This window comes from Panicum hallii, chromosome 4 (assembly GCF_002211085.1).
Source record: "Panicum hallii strain FIL2 chromosome 4, PHallii_v3.1, whole genome shotgun sequence".
NCBI lineage: Eukaryota > Viridiplantae > Streptophyta > Magnoliopsida > Poales > Poaceae > Panicum > Panicum hallii.
The window spans coordinates 52,475,938-52,496,444 of record NC_038045.1 but is presented as its reverse complement, the minus strand read 5'-3'; the positions used below and the strand labels follow the sequence as shown (position 1 = coordinate 52,496,444).

Sequence of the window (20,507 nt, the reverse complement as noted above, 5' to 3'; positions counted from 1 at the left end):
AATCCCAATGGCGACTGCATCATTGCCCACACACAAAAAGATGCAAAAGACGGGCCACAGTTCCCGTGCACTACCCGGCCGGCTAAGGTAGCTAGATAGGTTTCTGTACCCAATCTCGCCCATCTTTTTCGTCAGAGGAAAAAGGCGTACCTGAAACGATTCTTCTCTCCTCTCGCCCGAGCTGATGAGCATAATAACATCGCATTTGCATTCGTCTCTCGCCAGGCCAAGAAGACCCCAAGAGCTAGGGCCGCCGAATCGCCTGGTCGGGCCAAGACACTATAAAAATCTGCCTCCAGCACCTGGGATCCTTGTCTGAAGCAAGCAAGCAAGCTAGCTAGCTAGCTAGCTGCACATACCGGCCGGGGCCATGGGGGTGATGGGGTCGTCGTGCCTCGGCGGCGGCCTGCCGGTGGCCGTCATGCTCTGCCTCAACGTGGTGGCGGCGGTCATGGTGTCGCTCGTCAAGGTGGCCATGGACGGCGGCATGAACCCGCTTGTGATCGTCACGCTGCAGCAGCTCACGGCCTCCGTCTTCCTCGCACCAATAGCGTTCTTCAAAGAGAGGTCACACCACCCACCCACTTGCTGGTTTAGTGTTTTGCCTCCTTTTCCTTTTCAAGGAAAACAAGTGGAGGAGGATACATTCTATTTTCTGAATTTCAGGAAGTCGAGGCCAAAGCTGACGCTGGAGATCTTCGCCTACATCTTCGTCAGTGCGGCGCTCGGGTAACTACTGCTCACTCATTCATTCCCACCAATACTTGAAGCTGTCTGTATATGATTTGATTCTTCTGAAACAACGACCATGAATGAAACCACCACTGGTGAAGTGATGATTGATGGACTTGCAGGGCAGCTCTGCGGCAGTACATGATCTTCGTCGCCCTGCGCTACACCACCGCCACCTTCGTCACCGCCTTCTCCAACATCGCCCCCGTCCTCACCTTCCTCCTCGCCGTCGCAACGCGGTATGGCGGTATCCATCTCCAAGTTTCTTTCTGCTTTCAGTTCCTGCACCTGCACGCAAGGTGTTGTGCGTCGTTCTCCATGGAATTGACAGTAATGAACTCCATTAACAATTGGGGAGAGCAGCTCAGAAGCACTGAACCTCAAGTCCAAGACGGGCATGGCGAAGCTCCTGGGCACGCTGGTCTCCCTGGGCGGCGCCATGGTGCTCACCCTCTACAAGGGCGTCGCCCTCACCCACGCGGCTTCGCAGCAGCACCTCCATTCTCACCGGCCGCACGCGGACGCCGTGAGCCGCGGCAAGTGGACGCTGGGCACGGTGGCCATCCTGGGCAACTGCGTCTGCCTCTCCTGCTGGTTCCTGCTCCACGGCCGCCTCGCCAGGAAGTACCCGCACGTCTACTCGTGCAACGCGCTCATGTCCATGCTCAGCTTCCTCCAGGTCGCCGTCGTCGGCCTCTGCACCCAGCGGAGCATCTCGCCGTGGCTCGTCAAGAGCAAGTTCCAGATCCTCACCGTCCTATACGCTGTAATTAACAACCATTTCTGACTGTTTCTTTGTTTCAGCCTCGTTGTCGTCGTCAGTGCCTGCCTGACGCAACAACCCTTCCTGACCACTCACTCACTCTCAAGTCTGAATTACTTGTTCATTCTCTCCCCGACCAGGGCATCGTCGGGTGCGGCGTGTCGTTCGTGCTGGTGACATGGTGCATCGAGAAGAGGGGGGCCGTGTTCGTGGCCGCCTTCATCCCCGTCGTGCAGATCATCGTCTCCGTCATCGACTTCTCCATCCTGCACGAGCAGCTCTACCTCGGAAGGTACGTCGTTCGTACGTACCATTGCTGAATTACACACGGTTGGTACCATGCCATGTGTGCTCGAACGAAATTCAGAAATAAAGTGAAGTGAGTGAAACCATCCATCTGTTGTTTGTGCCGTACGTGCAGCGTGCTGGGATCAGTTCTTGTGATCGGCGGCCTGTACCTTCTGCTGTGGGGCAAGAGGCAGGAGGCCCTCCACTGCCCTCCAAAGGTTGCCGAAGACGCTGACAAGGAGCAGCAGCCGGTGCACACCTGAAGCTAAGACACCATCCCCTGCTGACTGTTGGGTTGTAACAGTTCCAGCAATAAGATCTCCTTTCTCTCTTTCGGTGTGTCAGGGCAGGAGGGGCCATGATGCTCTTCTCAGATCAGTCTGGTGGCAGCAGAGTGTTTAGATTCTAATCCAAACAGTAGGATGATATCTTAAAATCCTTCTGATAGCAACATCATAGACGGACTCACTATCAGCCATTTTGTAGTCCTCTTGAGAAATACTACAGAGTACTGGAGGGTAGATTTTTCTGCACATATAGGCACCTTTTCTTATAATTAATTAATTAATTAATACTAGTGCAGTAGTAGTAGCACATGTGATTCACTACATACAGATACCAAATCCAACAACAGATTTGCAGGAAAGGCGCTATGGATATGCTATTTTGTGTTGTGCAACAGTGGTTCGTTCTTGGGGGAAGAGAGCTATTGCTCATGTTCCAAATCTCATCCAAATAATTCTCTTTCTTTTTCGACGAACCCAAATAATTCTCTTGGAATCGACATAAATCGCAATGAAAAAAAAAAGATTCAGCATTTACACAGCAAATTTATGGGGGGTACTATGCTTAATTAAAGATTCGGCAAGTGACTTGTTGGTTACTTACACTTGTGCGCTGTATGAATATTACTCTCGAATAGAAACTGAGTAGGAATAATAGAAGAGTATATATGAAACTGAAAAGAAACAGCCATGGTAAAACAGGGAAAATACTCACTATCTACAGTATATACCCGGAGGTTCTCTGGCGCTTTCGTCTTCGTCTTCTCCAACTCCCGGATAACGTTCACAAATCCATCACAACTGATTATAAAAAAGAACGTACGTATCCCACCCCACCGGTACAGCAATTGGTATGATTATAAAAAAGTCTCAAAACGTCCATCCCAAGTTCCAAACGCGACACGCGAGCTTCCAGCGTCGACGCGGCATGCATTCCATTTGCTCCTCAAAGGCTCCCTTTGAATGGCGAGTTAAAGGCGAGTTGCCCAAGGCCAGGCCATGGCCGGCAGTGGCTTGGACGTTGGCACCACGGCCAGCGTGCGGCGATGCGGCGCTTGGCTGCGGGGCGTGGCCCGCGATGGGTGGAGCGGCGGCGGCGGATCGGCCGCGACGGCACGAGGGGCGGCGGAGAAAAGAGCCGGGGAGGATGAGGGCAGCGGCGAGGTGCTCTTTGTGGGCTCGGCTCAGGCAGAGGAATGCCGGAGGAGGTGCGGCATGCGGCTCGGAGCTCAGGCGGACTTCAATGGCGACCGCCCGGGATAGAGGCTATTCCGGCCGGGAGACGGCCGGAAGGGGTTGGAAAAGTGGCGGGGAAGGTGGAGGAGGAGCCGGGGAAGGCTCTCACCGAGCGAATTGGAGAAGGAGGGGGTGTGGCCGGCGGCGAACGGAGCTCGGCTCGGCCCGAGCTGGGATAAGAGAGAAAGGGGAGAGGGAGGGGAATGGCGCCGAGAGGAGGGGAGCCAGCCCGAGGCGGCCGTGGCTCCACGCGGTGGTGGCGCACCTGCCCGCGCCCGTCCGATTCTCCACGCGCAGGCCGCCGCTGCCATTTTCTCCGCCCGTTCTGCTGTAGCCGCTCGAGCTCCAGCAGGACGCCGTCCCAGAGAGCGCGGCCACCTCCTGCACCTGCTCCTTGGGGTACTGCCTGCCGAGCTTGGTGTCCACCAGCGTCGCTGCCGTCGTCGACCCGAGCGCCTCGTCCAACGTGCGCCGCCCCGTCAGCAGCTCCTGCAGCACGACGGCGAAGCTGTAGATGTAGCTCTTCACCGACGCGTGAGAGAGATCGGAGGGGGAGGGAGGGAGGGGGAGGCGATACGGGACATGAAGGGGTTTTTTCTTTTTTGCATATTAATATTGGCGTCACATACGCATGCAACGTCGGCGCTGGAACTCGCTCGCGTGGCAGCTTAGTTCGGGGATATATTTTGCGTACATCTTGCAGCGGATATCGCGCGAATTATGGTGTCAATATTGCGGTGGAAATTTCCATTCTCGAATCGGATGTCAGAGTTAGTTGTATACACATTTTTCTGATGTTGCAAGGGATGATTTTCGATGTTGCAACTGTTATTTATCGATGTTGCGATGGATCGGACGTCCGGGCGCTGGCAGCGCTGTTTTTCCGAAAAAGAATCCTATCATCCTAGTTGAGGCTGCCCTCAGCCGTACGTTTAGATACAGAGATTCGTGCAATATGATGCAGTAGTACCTCCCTCCCATCCGGTTCACTTCCAAAACTGCAGCAAACCATCCGCCCACATCTCAAGAAAGAAAAAAAAGAAGAAGAAATCCCTCCCCATCCGGGGGCGGCGATTTCAGGCGAGCGCGCGAGATCCCTTCCTTCCTTGCTGCTCATATAGCAGAGTAGAGCAGGCAGCAAGCGCGACTGGAGCTCATAATAGATGGGTTGCCGCCGCCACTGCTGCTCGATCGTGGCCTTGCCTGGGCGGAATGCGGCGGCCGTGCGGTGTCGGAGGGGGGCGGCGGCGGAGCAAAAAACGAGGCGCAGCCAGCTAGCTGCTGGAGCGGAGCGGCGGGTGCTTCTCTGCGCGGCGCGGCGCAGCACCACCATCCTCCTCCGCCGCCCGCCCTCCCGCGCCGCAGTGGAGATCGCCTGGATGGACCTGGCAGGTGGGCCCGTTGGCCTTTGGTGGGTTGGCTACCCTGTGCCCGGCCCGGCCCGGTCTGCCAGGTCCAGGAGCCTTGAAATGCCCCCGCCCTCCCGCCAGAGCAACGGTCGCAACGAATTCTGCTCTCGTCTTCCCCCCGCAGAAGCGCCAAGAAACCAAGAAATCGGAATCGCTCGCCGCCGCCGGCCGGCCGTCCGCCGCCTCAGGCCGTGATGGGGCCCTTCGCCGACGGGCTCACCGCGCGGCTGCGCAGCCGCCCGTACCTCCACGTGGACGAGGGCCGGCGGGCCGTTTCCCTGCCCCCGCGCGCCCGCGTCACCCGGGTTGCACCTTGGGCCGCGCACCACCTCGTGCGCTACGTCACCGCTCGCGCACGATTCGTCCCGCTGTCGCCCGGCCGCCGCCCCGCCGCGAGCGGCCGCGGCGCCACGCACCAGGACGACGCCGTCCTGGATGCCTTCATGGAGGGGGAGCGGGACGGGGACGACGAAGACGTCCTCCTGCGCCTCGGGAGGTGCCCCCCCGGGCCACACACATGCCGGCGACCGTCTGTACTACGACGACCGGACCTGGAACATCCATCGGATTGAGGTCAGGTCATTCCTTCTTCTTGGAACTCCTGATTCGGGCCCGCACGAGTTCTTGAAACCCTGTTCAGTGCGTGCGCAACTGCCTTGGATTCTTTCTTTCTTTTTACTTGACTCGGTTCTAGCAACAATTGTTGCTCCTGTTGAGGTTACATGTATCTACTTTGCAGATCGACCTGTTGATTGTTCCTGTTAAGTTCAGGGGCCATGCGAATTTTGCCAAGATCCCTACTTTCTTCCGCTTAAAACTTTTAACTCACCTAGGGAGGAGCGCCAGGATTGGGTTTTCTTTAGGGATAATCCCGTTTTCTACCCGTTACAAATTAGCGATGTTTTCATTACGAATTCTTATTTGCCATCTGTTAGTCTGTATCAGATTGACGTCAGTCCTGTCCTGCCTAGTGGATAGTCAAACAGTGTGGCGTGGCGTTCTCGCCATGCCCCTAGCATTGCTCAGTTCTTGCCTAGGCAGTAACATGTTTTGATTTGCTAACCCCGGTATGCCCCTTCAACAGTTCAATGAATGGTCCGTGTCCAACCTAAGGACAGAGCTGTCGCGCCATATGGGACATGCATTCTTCGGCAGCACTCTCTGTCAGTGGCCAACCATCTATGAGCAGCTGACCCCTCTGGCCATTGGGGAGCTCACGGGGACCTCTGTCCTCACTATTGAGCTTCCAGGTGAGAACCTTGACGTTTTCCTAGCGTTGGGCTTGTGATTTCCTTCTCATCTCATGATAATTGTAGGTAGATCATATGATCAGTGTTGAAAGAACTGTACCGGGTAGCATCCATCTAGCTCACAGCTGCTTTGCTGTTCTGAATTTGCAATAAGAGATCCGTAGATCATACTATCATAAATGACAGTATAAACTGTGAACTGCATGCTGTGTACCGCAGTTCAGAAACATCGTGTAGTTTTGATTAGTTTGCATTTTACTACTTTAGCCTGTTCCTCTGATATATAACTTACGGTAGAGGAAACTGTATACTTGTTGGCGACGTTGTGCGGAGAATTTTTGGCACTGGCTGTCCATGTAGAGAACGGGTTAGCTTGCTGTCTCATCTCCTTGTAAGATATTTGAATTTATGGCTGTCGGGTTTATTGCGATGCAACTCTAGAGTTCGATTGTAGAAAACTTTGCCTGATATATATACAATGTAGGATTGTTAGTTAACAATTATGACAGCTTTCATGATGAAGGTTTTCTGTTACCATGGCTCTGATCTTATGGCTGTTAATTGTCATATCCATTAGCTATCTATTGAGGATGCATATTGATTTCAGAATAGATGAACAAATTGGCATCCAATTACTTTTGGGATCTTGTTTTGCTACAATCAAGCCCATTGTTATTCCTGCATCTAATGCTCTGGTGTTTCCGTTTTGCCTTTTTTCAGTCAAGAATTGCTAAACCTCATGATTGCATTCCTTTGTGTCTGCTGTCACCTAAGTACTATTTGACTTTCTATGAAGCTGTTACTCACTTAATCCTGCCTATTAAGTACAAAGTAATGCAACTACTAGTACATTTTGTGCCAAGATTACTGTTACTGCTCCATTAGGTCAAAGTTGTAATTTCTGTAGGTCGTGTTCCTTTGAGTTGCATGTGGCACGTTCCTCCTATATACGAGCATAGGGAGCAGTTGTTGATCACAATAGTCCACTTTTCCCTTCTAGTTTCTTTCATATCCAATTAATTGCCTATTCTAGGAATCAACTTGGGGATATATTTCCGGTGTGACTGATCTTATTGTTGTTAATTTCCATCTAGCTAGTGAGCATGTGTGTATTCAAGTCGGAATAGATAAACAGATAGCGTCCAAGTCATAGTGTACTGTTGGTTTGCTACAAGAATACAATGAAGCCCATTGCTGTACTTTCTTGTGACATCAGCCTTTTGTTCTATTAATTATTAGAATGATTTGAGCTCATTTATTTCCTCATTGAGTCCGAGCTCATTTATTTCCTCATTGAGTCCCTAGTTATTTCTTCTCTGTCAGTAAACAGTGATCATATCGCCCCTGCCACTCTGATCTTATTGCCATCTATATTAGCTGTCTAGTGAGGATGCATATTCAAATTAGAATATATGAACCGCTAGCTTTGCACCCACTAATTGTGTGCTCTTGTTTGGCTACAACGAAACACATTGTTGTTCCTGCATCTGGTGCACTGCTTATAGTTTGATTCATTTGATTCTGGTTTGGGATGTTGGGAGTGCGTTTGATTGCTCTTTGGTTACCACAGATTGACAAGGATGATAGGCAGCAATGCCTCCTGAGGGCCTGGAGGCGCTGGGCTGCCAATAAGAACAATGATATGACAGTATTCAGGTGCGATTTCTCCAAGCTTGGGAAGCCCATTGGACCTGTGATACGGCACAACTCCTGGGAAGCCTACATGGGGTTTCCAATGGTGCAGACCGTTCCAAGTAAGATATGCTACCTGCTCGTCATCTCTCTCTCTCTCTCTCTCTCTCTCTCTCTCTCTCTCTCTCTCTCTCTCAGTTGTAAGTTGTTGGTTGTATCCCAAGCTCGATTTCTGTTCGGTCTGTGCAGACACATGCACCCTTGTGGCGTGCTCGGTCTGTGTCGAGGCGATGCACCGCCTCGAGTACGAGACCTGGCACGGCGCAGGAACCTTCCCCTGCAAGGACGCGGCACCTCGTAGGTTGCGGAGGGCTTGCTGCCGGGACGGGATTTGGACGCCCAAGGATGGAGCCGATGTGGACTCCGTGCTCAAGAAACTGCAAGAGCTTGGCGGCGTCAGGACAACAAATGCGCCAGCCCCAGCGCGGTTTGTGCTGCCCCTGCGTTCGTGGCAGGGGCACGATGAACCCACGCTAGAGTGCGTGGCACGGCTACTGGACCGTGGGCCATGCATAGGCTCTGTATGGGTATGCCCCTGGTGGTTGCTCTTCGATGCTTCCTTGAGCGATGACCTTGTCTATCGTGGCTGTGGAAGGAGTGAAGGAGCCGGGGCAGCAAGTGTTTACCTGTATGGTCCGGACGCGGTTGGATATTGTCAGCCGGACTCTCTCCGGCGAGGTTGCTCTGGACGTTCCGGCGAGGAACGCAGAGAACGCGATGAACACACACAGGTGAACACAGGAGGATTTTTTTTGGAGTCGCGCTAACAAGCGACATTTTCTATCTTCCTCTTATATATAGCAAAACTTTACAAAAGAAGGCGAGAGGCAGGATACAATCTACCCTCCGTCACGCCGTGCGACACGGACACGAACGCCATGCCGTGACAAGACTCGCACGTCCCACGCCGTTACATTGACGTGGCTCTGATCCAGTTGATCCGGAACGCAGAGCCCCACAAGCTAATAAAAAAAGAAAGGGTAAAATAAACACAAATTTACTCCTAACAGATATCACGCCGTAGTTTACCGCCGTGTCTGTGTGAAGGAGGGGGAGGACAGGAAGGAGGAGGATAGGGGAGAGGCTGAAGCCAACGAAGAGATGCATGTCCTGGTGATGGACAACAGCATTGCTACCGGCCCATCTCTTTGGATCGACTACGAGGAGATCGTGAGCCTCCACAGTGTGGATGTCGAGCGGATGGAACCGCCCATACACTCACATACCCGAGGAGCGGGTGTTAGTGTCTGTTAGTAGACCAGGTGTTTGTTTTTTTACTAGAGCTATTGTTGTACCTGAATAATTGTCAAGTGTTAGTGTTGCTGTGCTTCTGGTTATGGCAATATGAGAGCGCGAAAAACAGCTTGACTTATTTGTATTCAGCAGGAACAACTTTGTGATTTCTTCATTCCCAGATGTTTCGGTTCATTGGTATGATTTGTTTCCTGCAGGCTGGATCATAAACAAGATGGAAAATCTGGGAGGAGGATGACGAAAATGAAGAGGACGGCCGAATTTGATTCAGATTCTGTCAGAGGCAATCTCCTGAGTCCTAAGCCGGGCCAAATGGAAAATCTGCATGGGGAAGCCATTCACGGGCAGCTAGTAGTGTCCGACGCGTGCTACTTGTTGGTGAGCCGTATGGGCCGTCCTGAATTCTTGATTCCGCATCCACCCAACGCGGGATCCTTGCTGCTGGTAGTGGTAGTTGTGTTGACTGCCAACTGTACCCGAACCCCAAAAGACAACCTGCAGTCCACATCTCCATTGACCGCCAGCTGCTGCTGCATTCAGATTATTCAGATTCTACGAAACCGGCAAATTGTTTATCAAAGCGATGTGATCTGTGTCTTTGCCTTTTCTGGAGTCAATGCGTATGCATGGTTACTTAACTGATGAACAAAGTTAACACCATGCGTAGATGTGACTGGTTGCCGAGCTGGAACTTCCTCCAATTGCCACCACTAATGGCCTCCATCTGATCGATATCGCACTAGTCAGAGCTCGGATCGACAGACCCCGTCAGACTAGTGTCACCGATCGACTTCTTGTCTAAATGACGACTCTTCTTGCTGCTGCTATGCACTGCTGTGACTGACTAACGATAACACAACACAGGCAAGGCTTGGAAAGGTGTTCCCATCAAGGTACTCTCTTCTGCGGTGGCCGTGCTGCTCAGCCATCATGGCGCAGCAGCAGATTGGAAGCTCAACTGGGACCTGCAGCGATGATGAATCGTGGATGGTCGGTCAGGGCGTGTTGAACATCTCGTGGGCGGTGAGCCGGCGTGGGCCCATCTAGCCTCCCACGTTCAACTCGCTGTCGCTGGTCATCACGCACGACGGCCATGGACTCCCTGCTGCTGGGCACCGACATGTACGCGGGAGCGGTGGTGGCTCATCATCGTCGGGCTGCACGCCTTCCTGTGGGGGAAAGCCAAGGAAAAGGAGGACCTCCAGCAGGCCATGGCCAAGGAAAAGCCGTGGTGCGGGTGCCCAAGAATGAAGAAGCTGCTGCTCGTTCATGGAGCAAAACATAACGAACATACAGTTGTTGCTGTGATCGACGAGTAGTGACTCAAGGTTTTCTCAAGTGGATTGGACTGGGCCAAGTATTCTCTGCCATCCCATTAGGGAGATGGGCCAAATAATGTTTCCTGGATGGACTTGGCTCTGATGACGACGAATACCAGATAAGAGCGAAACGGATCAGAGCGAGAGCATGCTGGTCAACGTCGTCTTCTTTGTCAACCCTTGTATTTCCGGGCATTGCATTTTCTTATAGACAGTGTTTCAGATGCTCAATTGCATTGCATGCATTGCATTGGTTTAACACCTCTGGATCGATCGAGTAACTGCTGCTTTAGGTTACAATCCTCTCCAAGTCGAATTCGAAACAACAACAGTCATGTGCAAAATTAAATTAGAAGGCATGCCCACACTAATTAATCTGATTAGTATCTATAAGTTGAAGTTGGTAATTGGTATACGACGATGATTGTACTCTACTACAGCTTGAATCTTGTGAATGCATATCCCACCAGCTAAGCCGGCCGGTCGTCAAATGTAATTAAAGCTGCAAATCAAGCAGCAGCGGCTCCAGCTCCAGGTTCACGCCGAACAGCCGGAGGCACCGCCTGCGCCGCGCCTCGTCTTCTTCCTCTTCTTCTTCTTCTTTCATGGACACGACGACGCGCGGCGGCGCCACCACCAAGCGCTGCTGCACCTGCAAGGCCGCGGCCGCCGCCTGCGGGAAGAAGAAGGCCTGCTGCTGCTGCTGCTGCTGCTGTGGCGGCACTGCAGGGACAGGGACGACGACCGCCCTCTTGCGTCGGCGGCAGTCGATGTAGAGCCTGGCGCCGTCGCGGCAGAAGGAGACGGTGTCCCCGGCGGCGAGGCGCTTGTCGTGGACGTAGCGGCTCCACCCCTTGGTCATCACGTAGCTCTGGCTGCTGCTCCAGTACGAGTACCGGAACCGCCACGCCGCCTCGCCGCCACGCGCGTCGTGGAAGCACAGCACGGTGCCCCCCGCCCGGGCCGCCGCGCCCGGCAGCGGCAGGTGCCTCTCGGCCAGGTGCTTGGGCACCACCAGCCGGTTCAGCTTCCCCACGTCGCTCGGCGTCACCACCTTCTCGAACATGCGCTCGCGCGGCCTGCTGCTGCTTCTATGGTGGTGGCTGCAGTCGCCGAGGTCTTCGGCTGCTGCCGCCAGTCCTCCGGCGGCCGCGGCCTCTCGACGACCGTCATCTGATGGCCTGCTGCTGCCGCTCTCCAGTGCAAGCGTCAGCGCCATCTCGATGGACAAGCAATGCACTTGATCAAGGCTTAGCTTAGTAGCTGAGCTTGTGTGATGGATCCATCCTTGCCCTGCCTTGCTCTGAATATATAGTGCCACTGCCAGGCTGGGGATCAGGACTTGTCCACGAGGCATCGGCAAGCAATTAGGGTACATCTGGCCGTTGGCTTTGGATCCAACGGTCTGCATGAACCCTCCGCTGCGTTGACCTGATAATGGAGCGAGGCTACCCAGCTCGTTCCTTGGTCGAGTCGACGTATGGAGATGGGTTGGGTGGTCAAATAAAGGGTTCGTCCGTTGCTGACATACATGAGAGAAACCTGGTCATTTCACCTTCCTAGTCTCCTTTTCTTTTTCCCAGATGGAGACATAAATTTCTACTCTTCTTATTAGTTGTCACGTTCATCGATCTCGAGCGATCTCAACCTGCAATATATTTCCTATTATCAGAATTCATCAGCACATGAGCTTATTACATTTCTTCTGCTGCAGCTTATTCTACTCCAATAATATTGTTTCAGTAAGTTACTTGTTCGACCAATTCCTTTCGCTCCGCAAACGGTTACAAGATTATACTACGTTTATGTTTGAAGCGATCGTGAAGATGTAAGAGCGCTGTGTCATTAGCTTTCGTCATTTAATAAAATCATGTGCATGGTAGAAAAACAAATGTGATACCATGAGTCACTGACTGAATGCTTCCTTCTGGATGACTCAGCAGCTACCAGCTCTTTTCTCCGTAACTACCAGTAATTATATTCTTTACCTCGCCGTAAGGTGAGGCGATCAACGCGCTCCCGCTAGTAGTAGTTCAGTTTGTCAAAGACAACTCTGCAGGAGGAACAGGTCGTATATGTGTCCAGGGGGTTAATGCAGAATTAAAGGGGGCCTAGCTAGCTATCTGTTCCTTCCTGAACTAATATGATTTGTTTAATCTCCTGATTGGAGTAATTAACAATCCAATGATGCGACCGTGTTCGTACATAATTTCCATTTGCAGGCATAAGCCAATCATGCTATACGTGCCCAGCTATATGTATTTAGTAAACTCTAGCTAAGCTTGATCAAGAGGTGCTGCAGAAGAGATCCATCAGAGGGCGCAATGCAAGTTGATGGATTGCATTGATTATTAGCTATGTCAACTGCTTGTTTTGTCGCATTGTTTGAGAAAGTCTTTGCCCAAATTTAGTACTTACAGAGGTACAAGATGCTCTCTCAACTATGTACCTGCTAGCTTAAGAGCTATGCACATAGCTTGGCAAGAGATGCTAGGTATTTTACTCTTTTGAAAAAAACAACATGCGTGGCAGATAGTCTACCAATAATCTATAGCTAGAGCAGGAAGTATAATGATGAATAGATTAGGCTTATATAGGTTGCGTCAAGCTGGATATGCACCCAAATATTCCTGCAAGTCCTAGAGTATCACTTACTACAGCTAGCTTACTGCAATTATTAAGGGCAAACATGAGAGGTTATTGACAAATAAAGGAAGAAGCAAGCTGTGATCCAGGCCCCAAACAAAGTGGTTTTTTCCCGAAAAATCCCAAACAAAGTAATCAGTAGCACTACACTCAATAAATCGAGCTATAGCTAGGCATGTAGAACACACACACACACACACACACACACGCACACAATGTAGATGTGAGAAAGTCTGCCTAACATAAAAGCCGGGCTATCCAAACCTATGCGTGCAAAATCCTCTCCCAGCTCAAAACTTTCTGAAACTTTCACAATGATAGAGAACCGGCCTGTCTGAAACTTGCAACTTTCTGAATGCCTATATACACCTTTCTGAACTCTGTATTGGCTAGTCCATTGGGACCCTATCGGCTCAAAGCTATTGTTGATAAACTAACGCCAGGAGAGCAAGTTTTGGAACACAGCAAAGGGTTACTACTACTAATAGCTAGCTGCTAGTATTATCAATTTGCATAATTGAGGCCACAAGTTGGAAACAAACTGAATGAATGAAACATACATAATTGCTTGCAATTTGGGTATGTGCCGTGTGGTGGGGGGCTCGTCGATCAGCCCCCCCTACAAATAATAATCCCCAAGATTAAGAAGTCTCACAAAAATTAGGAGCAAGCTTAAGCCAACCATCATTAACGATGGGCGCAGTTGCAGTATGAGAATAATATGCAGAGGCCTTCAACCCAGTGCATGATGTCACCCTGGGAAAGGGAGGTAGGTGTATGTCAGCCCAGCTAGCCCATTGCCCCTGAATGCACCCCAAGCAGCAAGCAAAGCTCCATGCCCCTGGTCAAGTCAAACGCAGTTCAGGGATTCCGGTTAGCTGCAGGTTGCTCCTTAATCAAACACACGCCTATTTTTTTTATGGCGAAATCAAAGGATCAGCAAGTTCCTTGGCCAGGAGATCCATCTAGCTAGGATGCAAAGCCTTAGGTGGCTAGAGAAACACCACTTGGACCCAAGCTGGTATGGTATCCGATCCGTGCAATCGGTCATCTCCCCAAGAACACAAAATTAATCGCCAGATTTTTGTAATAGGTTAGGTACTTGATAAGGGTCGTAGTGCTCTGCATCTGCATTAATTAATGTATTAGTAGTAAGTACAGCGATCGATCAGGCCCAAAACCGCTCGTCATCAGGTGAGGCCGGCCAGGTCCCCAGTCCGGGATTTGGGAAGAAGCATGGTTTCCGGTATTATCCGACAAGCTAGTAGTACCTGCGCGCATTGTGCCTGAATCTAGACACAAGAAGGTGCTATCCCTTTTCCAGAAATAACTAAAAACAATGGGCATTCAGACATTGCCCCCTGAAAATGAAATGCATCAGGTTCATTGTGAAGAACAGGCGGGCCAAACGAAATGCAGAACAAGTGGCAGCAAAGGTTTTATCTACACAAACTTTCCACATACTAGGATTAGGACGAGACAAAACAAAACAGCCTTTGGTACGCCTTGCTCAAAAGTTGGCCTCTGAATATTTATACATGCCTGACTGGCTGAGAGTCACAGATGTTCTTAATGATGGAATAAAATTACAATACTGCTACAGTTTTGATGGGAGACAGTATTATGAAGCGTAAATCCTGTTGTTAAACCTCCGTCCGTGGTTGGCGAAGAATTGCACTACCGCAGTTTCAGTTACTAGGCCTGCATCCTGAATTTGGGTTTGGAACCCCTCAATCATCTGCTGATGCAGCAATATAATGCCCAATAGCGGAGCCAGAATGTTTCCTATGTACATGACCTGATCTGATAAGTGATTTATCAAAGGTTACTTCATTTCTATTGAGCCATGCCCAACGAGACGGCGCCGGCGGTGGCAGAGAAGGGCACATTTCCAACCCAGGCAAGGCGGCGGAGTCAAGGTCAGGCGCGCGCGCGCGCACGGGGCTGGCCGCTGGCGTCGTACAAGGGGCACGGGCACCAGAACTGGGTGAAGGTCGATCGTCGGCGAGCACCTGATGTTCCCCGGCGGCGGCACGCAGACGCAGTTCAAGCACGCCGCTGCACTGCATCGAGATGATAAAGATACAGGAGGCGCTCCCGGAGGTGGCGAGGGGACGGCGCAGCCGCGTGGTGCTCGACGTCGCCAGCTTCGGCGGCTTCCTGTTCGAAAAGGACGCGCTGACCATGCCCTTCGCGCCCAAAGACGAGCACGAGGCGCAGGTGCAGTTCGCGCTGGAGCGCGGCATCCCGGCCATCTCCACCGTCATGGGCACCAAGCGGCTCCCCTTTCCCGGCAACGTCTTCGACGTCATCCACTGCGCGCGGTGCCGCGTGCCGTGGCACAACGAGGGAGGTACACTGCTGCTGGAGCCTGGAGTTGAACCTCCTCCTGCGCCCTCTTCATCAAGGCGGCGTCGGGCGGGCCGGAGGAGGAGCCGAGCGCGGCCGGAGGCGACAAAAGACCCGACCGTCATAATCGGGGTATCCAAAGTAGGGGTCTATATGTAAATATCAGGGGGTATTATGAAAAAATTCGGATCGCGGTTATGAATCGCGATCCAAATTAGGAGGCTATATGTATATTTGTTCGGTCATTTTGCATAAAAACGGATCGCGATTATGAATCGCGATCCGAATTAGGGTGCCAAATATAAATTATCGGGGGCTGTTTTGGAAATACTCTACTTCCGGCGAGGTCGCGCCGCCTCGCGTCCTCCGCCGCTACGGCCCGCTGCCCCCGCCCCCGCTGGCGCCGGAGACGATGCGCGACCATGTGCCCTCCGCTCCGCGAGATGGATCACGGCGTGGGGTTGATCTGCCGCCGCCCAATCTTGCTTGCAACAGCCATGGCGGCGCTCACCAAGTCCATGTGCTGGGAGATGAACAAGAGGACGAGCGAAACGGTGGACCAGACCGCCATGGTCGTCGATCTTCAAGATACCGACGAGCAACGACGCGAGGTCGCGCGCGGAGCCACCGCTGTGCGAGGCCTCCGACGACCAGAACGCGGCTCGCATTGTCCAGGCTGAAGACGAGCAGGTGATGAGCACTGCAGAGTTAGGGCACAAGCAGCAACAGCAGTTTTTGTATTCTACTCCGCGGTTCAACAGCAACAGCAACAGAGTCATGGCAGCAACAAGGAAGCCCATGGCTCAGGGCACGAATAATACTCAGTGACCTGAGCCATGGATGGGCATCCTTGTTGCTTCCAGTGATCTTGCAACCTGATCGACGAGATCATTTCATACATCTCGACAGCAACTTGAGGCTTCTCCATTCTGACATCAAGCCCAGGTACAGGAACATTAATTATGTACTTAAAAGCCCATCACGACACATCACATAATCAAGGTAGTATACATATATTTAACAAAGAAAAAGGAATCTTTGATTTTTATAGGACGAGAAGAACACATACATACGTGCGCATACTGACATATTTAATCCGGAGAAGATCGATTAGCACTGACATCCATCCTAGCTAATATACGAAACCCAAATAAATAACTCAAGGGAGCATATATAAAATGGATCCACACAGGGAGAAATATACATACATAATAGTTGCAGAAGTTGAGGAGAACGAGGAAGAAAATCAAGGAATGAAGATCCAAAAGCTAGCAGCACGCAGCAGGTCTGAATATATAGATCTGATGATGATCCTATCGTCAATAGAAGTTGTTTGATCCCTGGTAGCAGAGTCCTGTGCTCCATCCTGCGGGTATGGCGTCGTCGACGACGATGGTCTGCTGCGGCGAGCTGTAGCTGGTCATCTTGACGACGAGCCCCCGCGCGTTCCTCAGCGCGCCGAAGACCTGGTACGTGACCCCCCAGTTGTGGCTGGCGTGCGCGTAGTTGCAGTCGGGGTCCCCGGCGCGCTTGACGGCCAGGTCGCTGACGTCGCCGCCGCCGGCGACGTTCATGACGTAGACGAGCAGCCAGTAGTAGTTCCCCTGCAGGCAGAGCCTGACCCCACCGGGCCTCCGGCACGGGACGCGGCGGAACTGGACGGGGATGATTCCCGCGACCCGCTGCGCGAGGCGGTAGAAGGAGGGCGGCGCCATGTCGAAGTGCTGCCGCGGCGGGTTGCACCAGCCGCCGTTGTCGCTGGGGAGGTACCAGTTGGGCGGGCAGAGGTTGGTGCCGGTGACGGTGACCGACGGCGAGCCGGGGTTGCACCACCGGGAGTTGACGCAGCGGAGCTCGTAGCACTGCCCGCACCCGTTGCCCTGCGAGAAGAGCGGCGTGCTCAGCGCCGCCGTGTACGTGGAGTAGAGGGACAGGATGTCGCTGGCGCCGAAGCCGCACGCGCCGCCGAAGTCCGCGCCCAGGCCGGAGTCGTCGCCGTAGAAGGTGGCGCTGCCGTCCTGCCAGTCCGACGCCCTGAAGGCGGGCTGCTGCTGCTGGTAATAGTACGCGCTCGCCACTTGTGCTTGTGCCGCAGCGGCTGCCATGACCAATGCAGCAGCCACGACCATCGCCGACGACCAACTAGTTCTCGCCATGACAGATCTACAAGCTCGCCGCCGTCCGGCCGGCGGGCTAGTTCTTGACCGATCGGGGGATGTATATAGATGTGTGTGCCACTGCAACTGCTGCTACCTGATGTCGTACTGTATATATATAAGAGCGGATCGGACCATTTGTCCGGCCGGGCGGAACGTACTTGTTGGTGAGCACGTTGAGTTGAGAAGCCGATTGGAGACTTGGGCGCACGATCGATACGATGCAAGGCACGTATGAGAACTGAAATGTCCAGGTCAATAGATCGAGGGCAACGCAACATGCGAGGCACGCAGCTCAGGTGTCAGTGTTATTTAATTCATTACCGACATTTTTTCTTGTTCTATGAGCCCCGGCCATTGGATGAGCATTTTGGTCTGCAGAACTTGCTTGGACATGGATCATCACTTGACCTACCTACTCATGAATCTCTGAAGAAAATAAACAGTCTATGTTGGGCCTTGATTCAACCGTTTTCCATTGGATAAAGTCTATTTTACTTCTACCTCCCTTAATATAATAAGCTTAAATCCTTAATTCTTAACCTCAAACCGCGGAATAAGATATTTTCCCCTGGGTTGTGTTGTCCTTAGATTTATGGTGCGCTGACAGTGTCACATGTCAGCCTTACCTATGTTGGCAATTTCGTTTTATATTTTATTTTCATCCCGTTTCTTTTTTTTTCCCGCCTTATGTTTATGCCTTCTGTGTGTCTTGCCTTCCTTCCTCAAACGTTCTTCTTTTAGCTAGAGGCCTGGGGCAGTATCATTACTTACAACTTGGTTTATTGGTTGCATTGTTTCAGGTCAGGAAGAGTAGAGGTACTAGCTACTTATGCATCACTGTGTCGGACCTAGAGTCACGGGACTAGGATAAGGGATGAGATATGGCCCACACCCTACATCAGTTGTAACTACTCGTACGGTAGTAGAACTAGTCGGAATCAGAAGGAAACTCCCTGAAAAGTATTCGGGTAGGATTTCTATGTAACCCTATCCTCCAGACTATATAAGGGCGGGCAGGGACCCTTTCCAAATATAACAACATCTAAGCTAATACAAACCACCACACAGGACGTAAAGTATTACACTCTCGGCGGTCCTTTCCTGTCTAAACTTTGTGTTCCTTGCACCTTCAAGTCCCTGATCTTGGTGACACCCCACCTACAATTCACAATCTCGGGAGTATCTCTCGGTGGGCTTGGTAGTAAAACACCGATAGCTAGCGCGCCAGGTAGGGGTGTTCATCGAGCATCCACCGGAGAACTTGATGGCATCTTTATGCTTCACCAACACCGTGCTCGATGAGGGCACAACATTCATTTTCGGCTCTTGGATCTGCATCGCCAACGGCTCAGGTGGTTTCAACGGCCATCTAGCCGACTCCAGGAAGCCGGAAGCCTCTACAGCAAATCAAAGCAGCAACCTCAGCGAGTTCGTCGACAACCTCGACGAGTTGCTGCTCCCCGATCTCGCCGCGGAGATCGAGAGAATGTCCGTTTTCGACGCGACTTCAACTCTTGCTGCACCAGGACTTCTCAGATCGGACTCAAACCGATCTGAGGAGGCGTGTACTCTATTCCCGTTCGGGTTATGCAATGTTGCTTCGGTCAACGAGGAGGATACACGGTCTGAATCCCTCTCTGACTTGGAGGAGGATTTAGATCGTCTGCTCAAGCTCGGAGACGAGGGAGCCACCGCCTATTGGGGGGGCGTGTTCGACAACTACTCGGACTCAGACGAAAAGCACTCATCGACGACAAGTACCCAAGGACGAAAAGTACTCGCTGACTAGTACTACACGTTTAAGATGGAGTTCGGGAGAACTCGACTACAAGGGAGCCACCACCTGTCGAGGGGGGGGGCGTTGTCGACAACTACTCGGACTCAGACGACGACCCTAAATCCTTTTCGGGTAGTCACCTGGGTTTAACCATAACGTCTATGCTGCAAGGCCGCACCGTGCTCGATGAGGGCACAACGATCACCTCTTGCTCCTCGATCTGCGTCGCCAACGGCTCGGATGGTTTCAACGGCCACCTAGCCGACTCCAGCAAGCCGGAGGGGTCCGCTTCAGCATCCAGCCGCGACGTCGATGACCTTGCCGATGATCTCGGTGGAATTCAACTTTCCAACCTTATCGGAAGCTACGCGAGCCATATCAGGGCAACTCCTCGCCCATTGATCAAATCGGACGATCTGATCGCCGGAATTGATCAGGTGGACAACAACATCGCCAAGTGCATCAAGCTCGTGGAAGACGCTCTCCGATAGCACGGTGACTCAGCGTCCCCGACTCGGAATCGCTCTGAGGCTCACCACCACCATCCCATCACCACCGACGACATCTCCTCCAACATCCATCGAGTCAGCAAAGGTATTGCAGATTGCATTACTCCGGCAGAATCCACCCTTCGCTTTATCAACCCCATGGAGCCGGAAGATTTTGACTTCGACAACTTCATCGGCAAACTTGAAACCCCAAGCCATGTCCAATTTGGTCTGAGACGGTTCAACCCAGGACCCTCTCCGCTTCGAAGAGAATTTGGATCATCTACTACTACTCGGAGAAGAAGAAGCCACCGTGCGTCGAGGGGCTAATGTTTCTTACTCGAATTCGGCTGCTCATATGACACCTATAATAAGTAACCCCGGGCTCTGGTAAGGGAATCGGATTGGTCAGGCAGGTTTGAGCATCGGAAGGGCATGGAACCCTCCAGGTTTCTCAAATCATGTCCACCACGATCCATTACCACACCCGGCGAACTCCCTTTTCAAGAAGGCAGACCCCTCCCGCCTTCTGACGACGAAGATGAGGGCTAGATGGTGCAGAGTGCCAAACGCTTCGCCCCCAATCGAGAAGTGTTCATGATTCACGTCGGCGAGGACCGTGAAGGCCTAAAACGGGTCCAGCTAGACGACTACGATGATAACCTCCTTGATCTGCTCGGCGAAGGCCTGGACATAATAATGGGTATCTCATAACACTGCGCGTTTACTAGTTTCCGACTAGTATCACGCGCTGTCAGCTACCTCATAACACTACGCGTTTATTTACTGAAGGAGTATCGCTGCCATAGTTCCAGTAACGCTCAGTTTTTCATAACACTGCGCGTTTATTAGTTTCTGACT

At 52.1% G+C, this 20,507-nt stretch overlaps 4 protein-coding genes across 5 annotated transcripts; 2 read left to right on the top strand and 2 right to left on the bottom strand.

Annotated features, from left to right (window-relative positions):
• On the top strand, window positions 1–2,360 carry LOC112891108 (WAT1-related protein At3g30340-like). 2 transcript variants are annotated; one of them, XM_025958040.1, is made up of 7 exons: window positions 1–87; window positions 226–567; window positions 667–729; window positions 855–971; window positions 1,096–1,498; window positions 1,636–1,787; window positions 1,917–2,360. In XM_025958040.1, the coding sequence occupies exons 2-7, from the start codon at window positions 371–373 to the stop codon at window positions 2,044–2,046; spliced, it is 1,062 nt and encodes a 353-aa protein (XP_025813825.1). In that variant the 5' UTR covers window positions 1–87; window positions 226–370; the 3' UTR covers window positions 2,047–2,360. The 2 variants fall into 2 exon arrangements, with proteins under 2 accessions (XP_025813825.1, XP_025813826.1); XM_025958041.1 differs by lacking the exon at window positions 1–87 and having other exon boundaries at window positions 192–567.
• A 2,105-nt stretch (window positions 2,361–4,465) lies between these two features.
• On the top strand, window positions 4,466–7,727 carry LOC112891113. Its single transcript, XM_025958047.1, has 3 exons — window positions 4,466–5,285; window positions 5,797–5,962; window positions 7,533–7,727. Exons 1-3 carry the CDS (start codon window positions 5,148–5,150, stop codon window positions 7,535–7,537), a joined length of 309 nt encoding a protein of 102 aa, XP_025813832.1. The 5' UTR covers window positions 4,466–5,147; the 3' UTR covers window positions 7,538–7,727.
• Window positions 7,728–10,500: 2,773 nt separating this feature from the next.
• Window positions 10,501–11,493, bottom strand: LOC112891111 (B3 domain-containing protein Os06g0107800-like). The gene has a single exon (XM_025958045.1). It carries the CDS (start codon window positions 11,444–11,446, stop codon window positions 10,724–10,726), a length of 723 nt encoding a protein of 240 aa, XP_025813830.1. The 5' UTR covers window positions 11,447–11,493; the 3' UTR covers window positions 10,501–10,723.
• A 4,745-nt stretch (window positions 11,494–16,238) lies between these two features.
• LOC112891110 (expansin-A17-like) lies at window positions 16,239–17,448 on the bottom strand. The gene has a single exon (XM_025958044.1). The coding sequence runs from the start codon at window positions 17,376–17,378 to the stop codon at window positions 16,542–16,544; it is 837 nt and encodes a 278-aa protein (XP_025813829.1). The 5' UTR covers window positions 17,379–17,448; the 3' UTR covers window positions 16,239–16,541.
• Window positions 17,449–20,507: the final 3,059 nt, after the last annotated feature.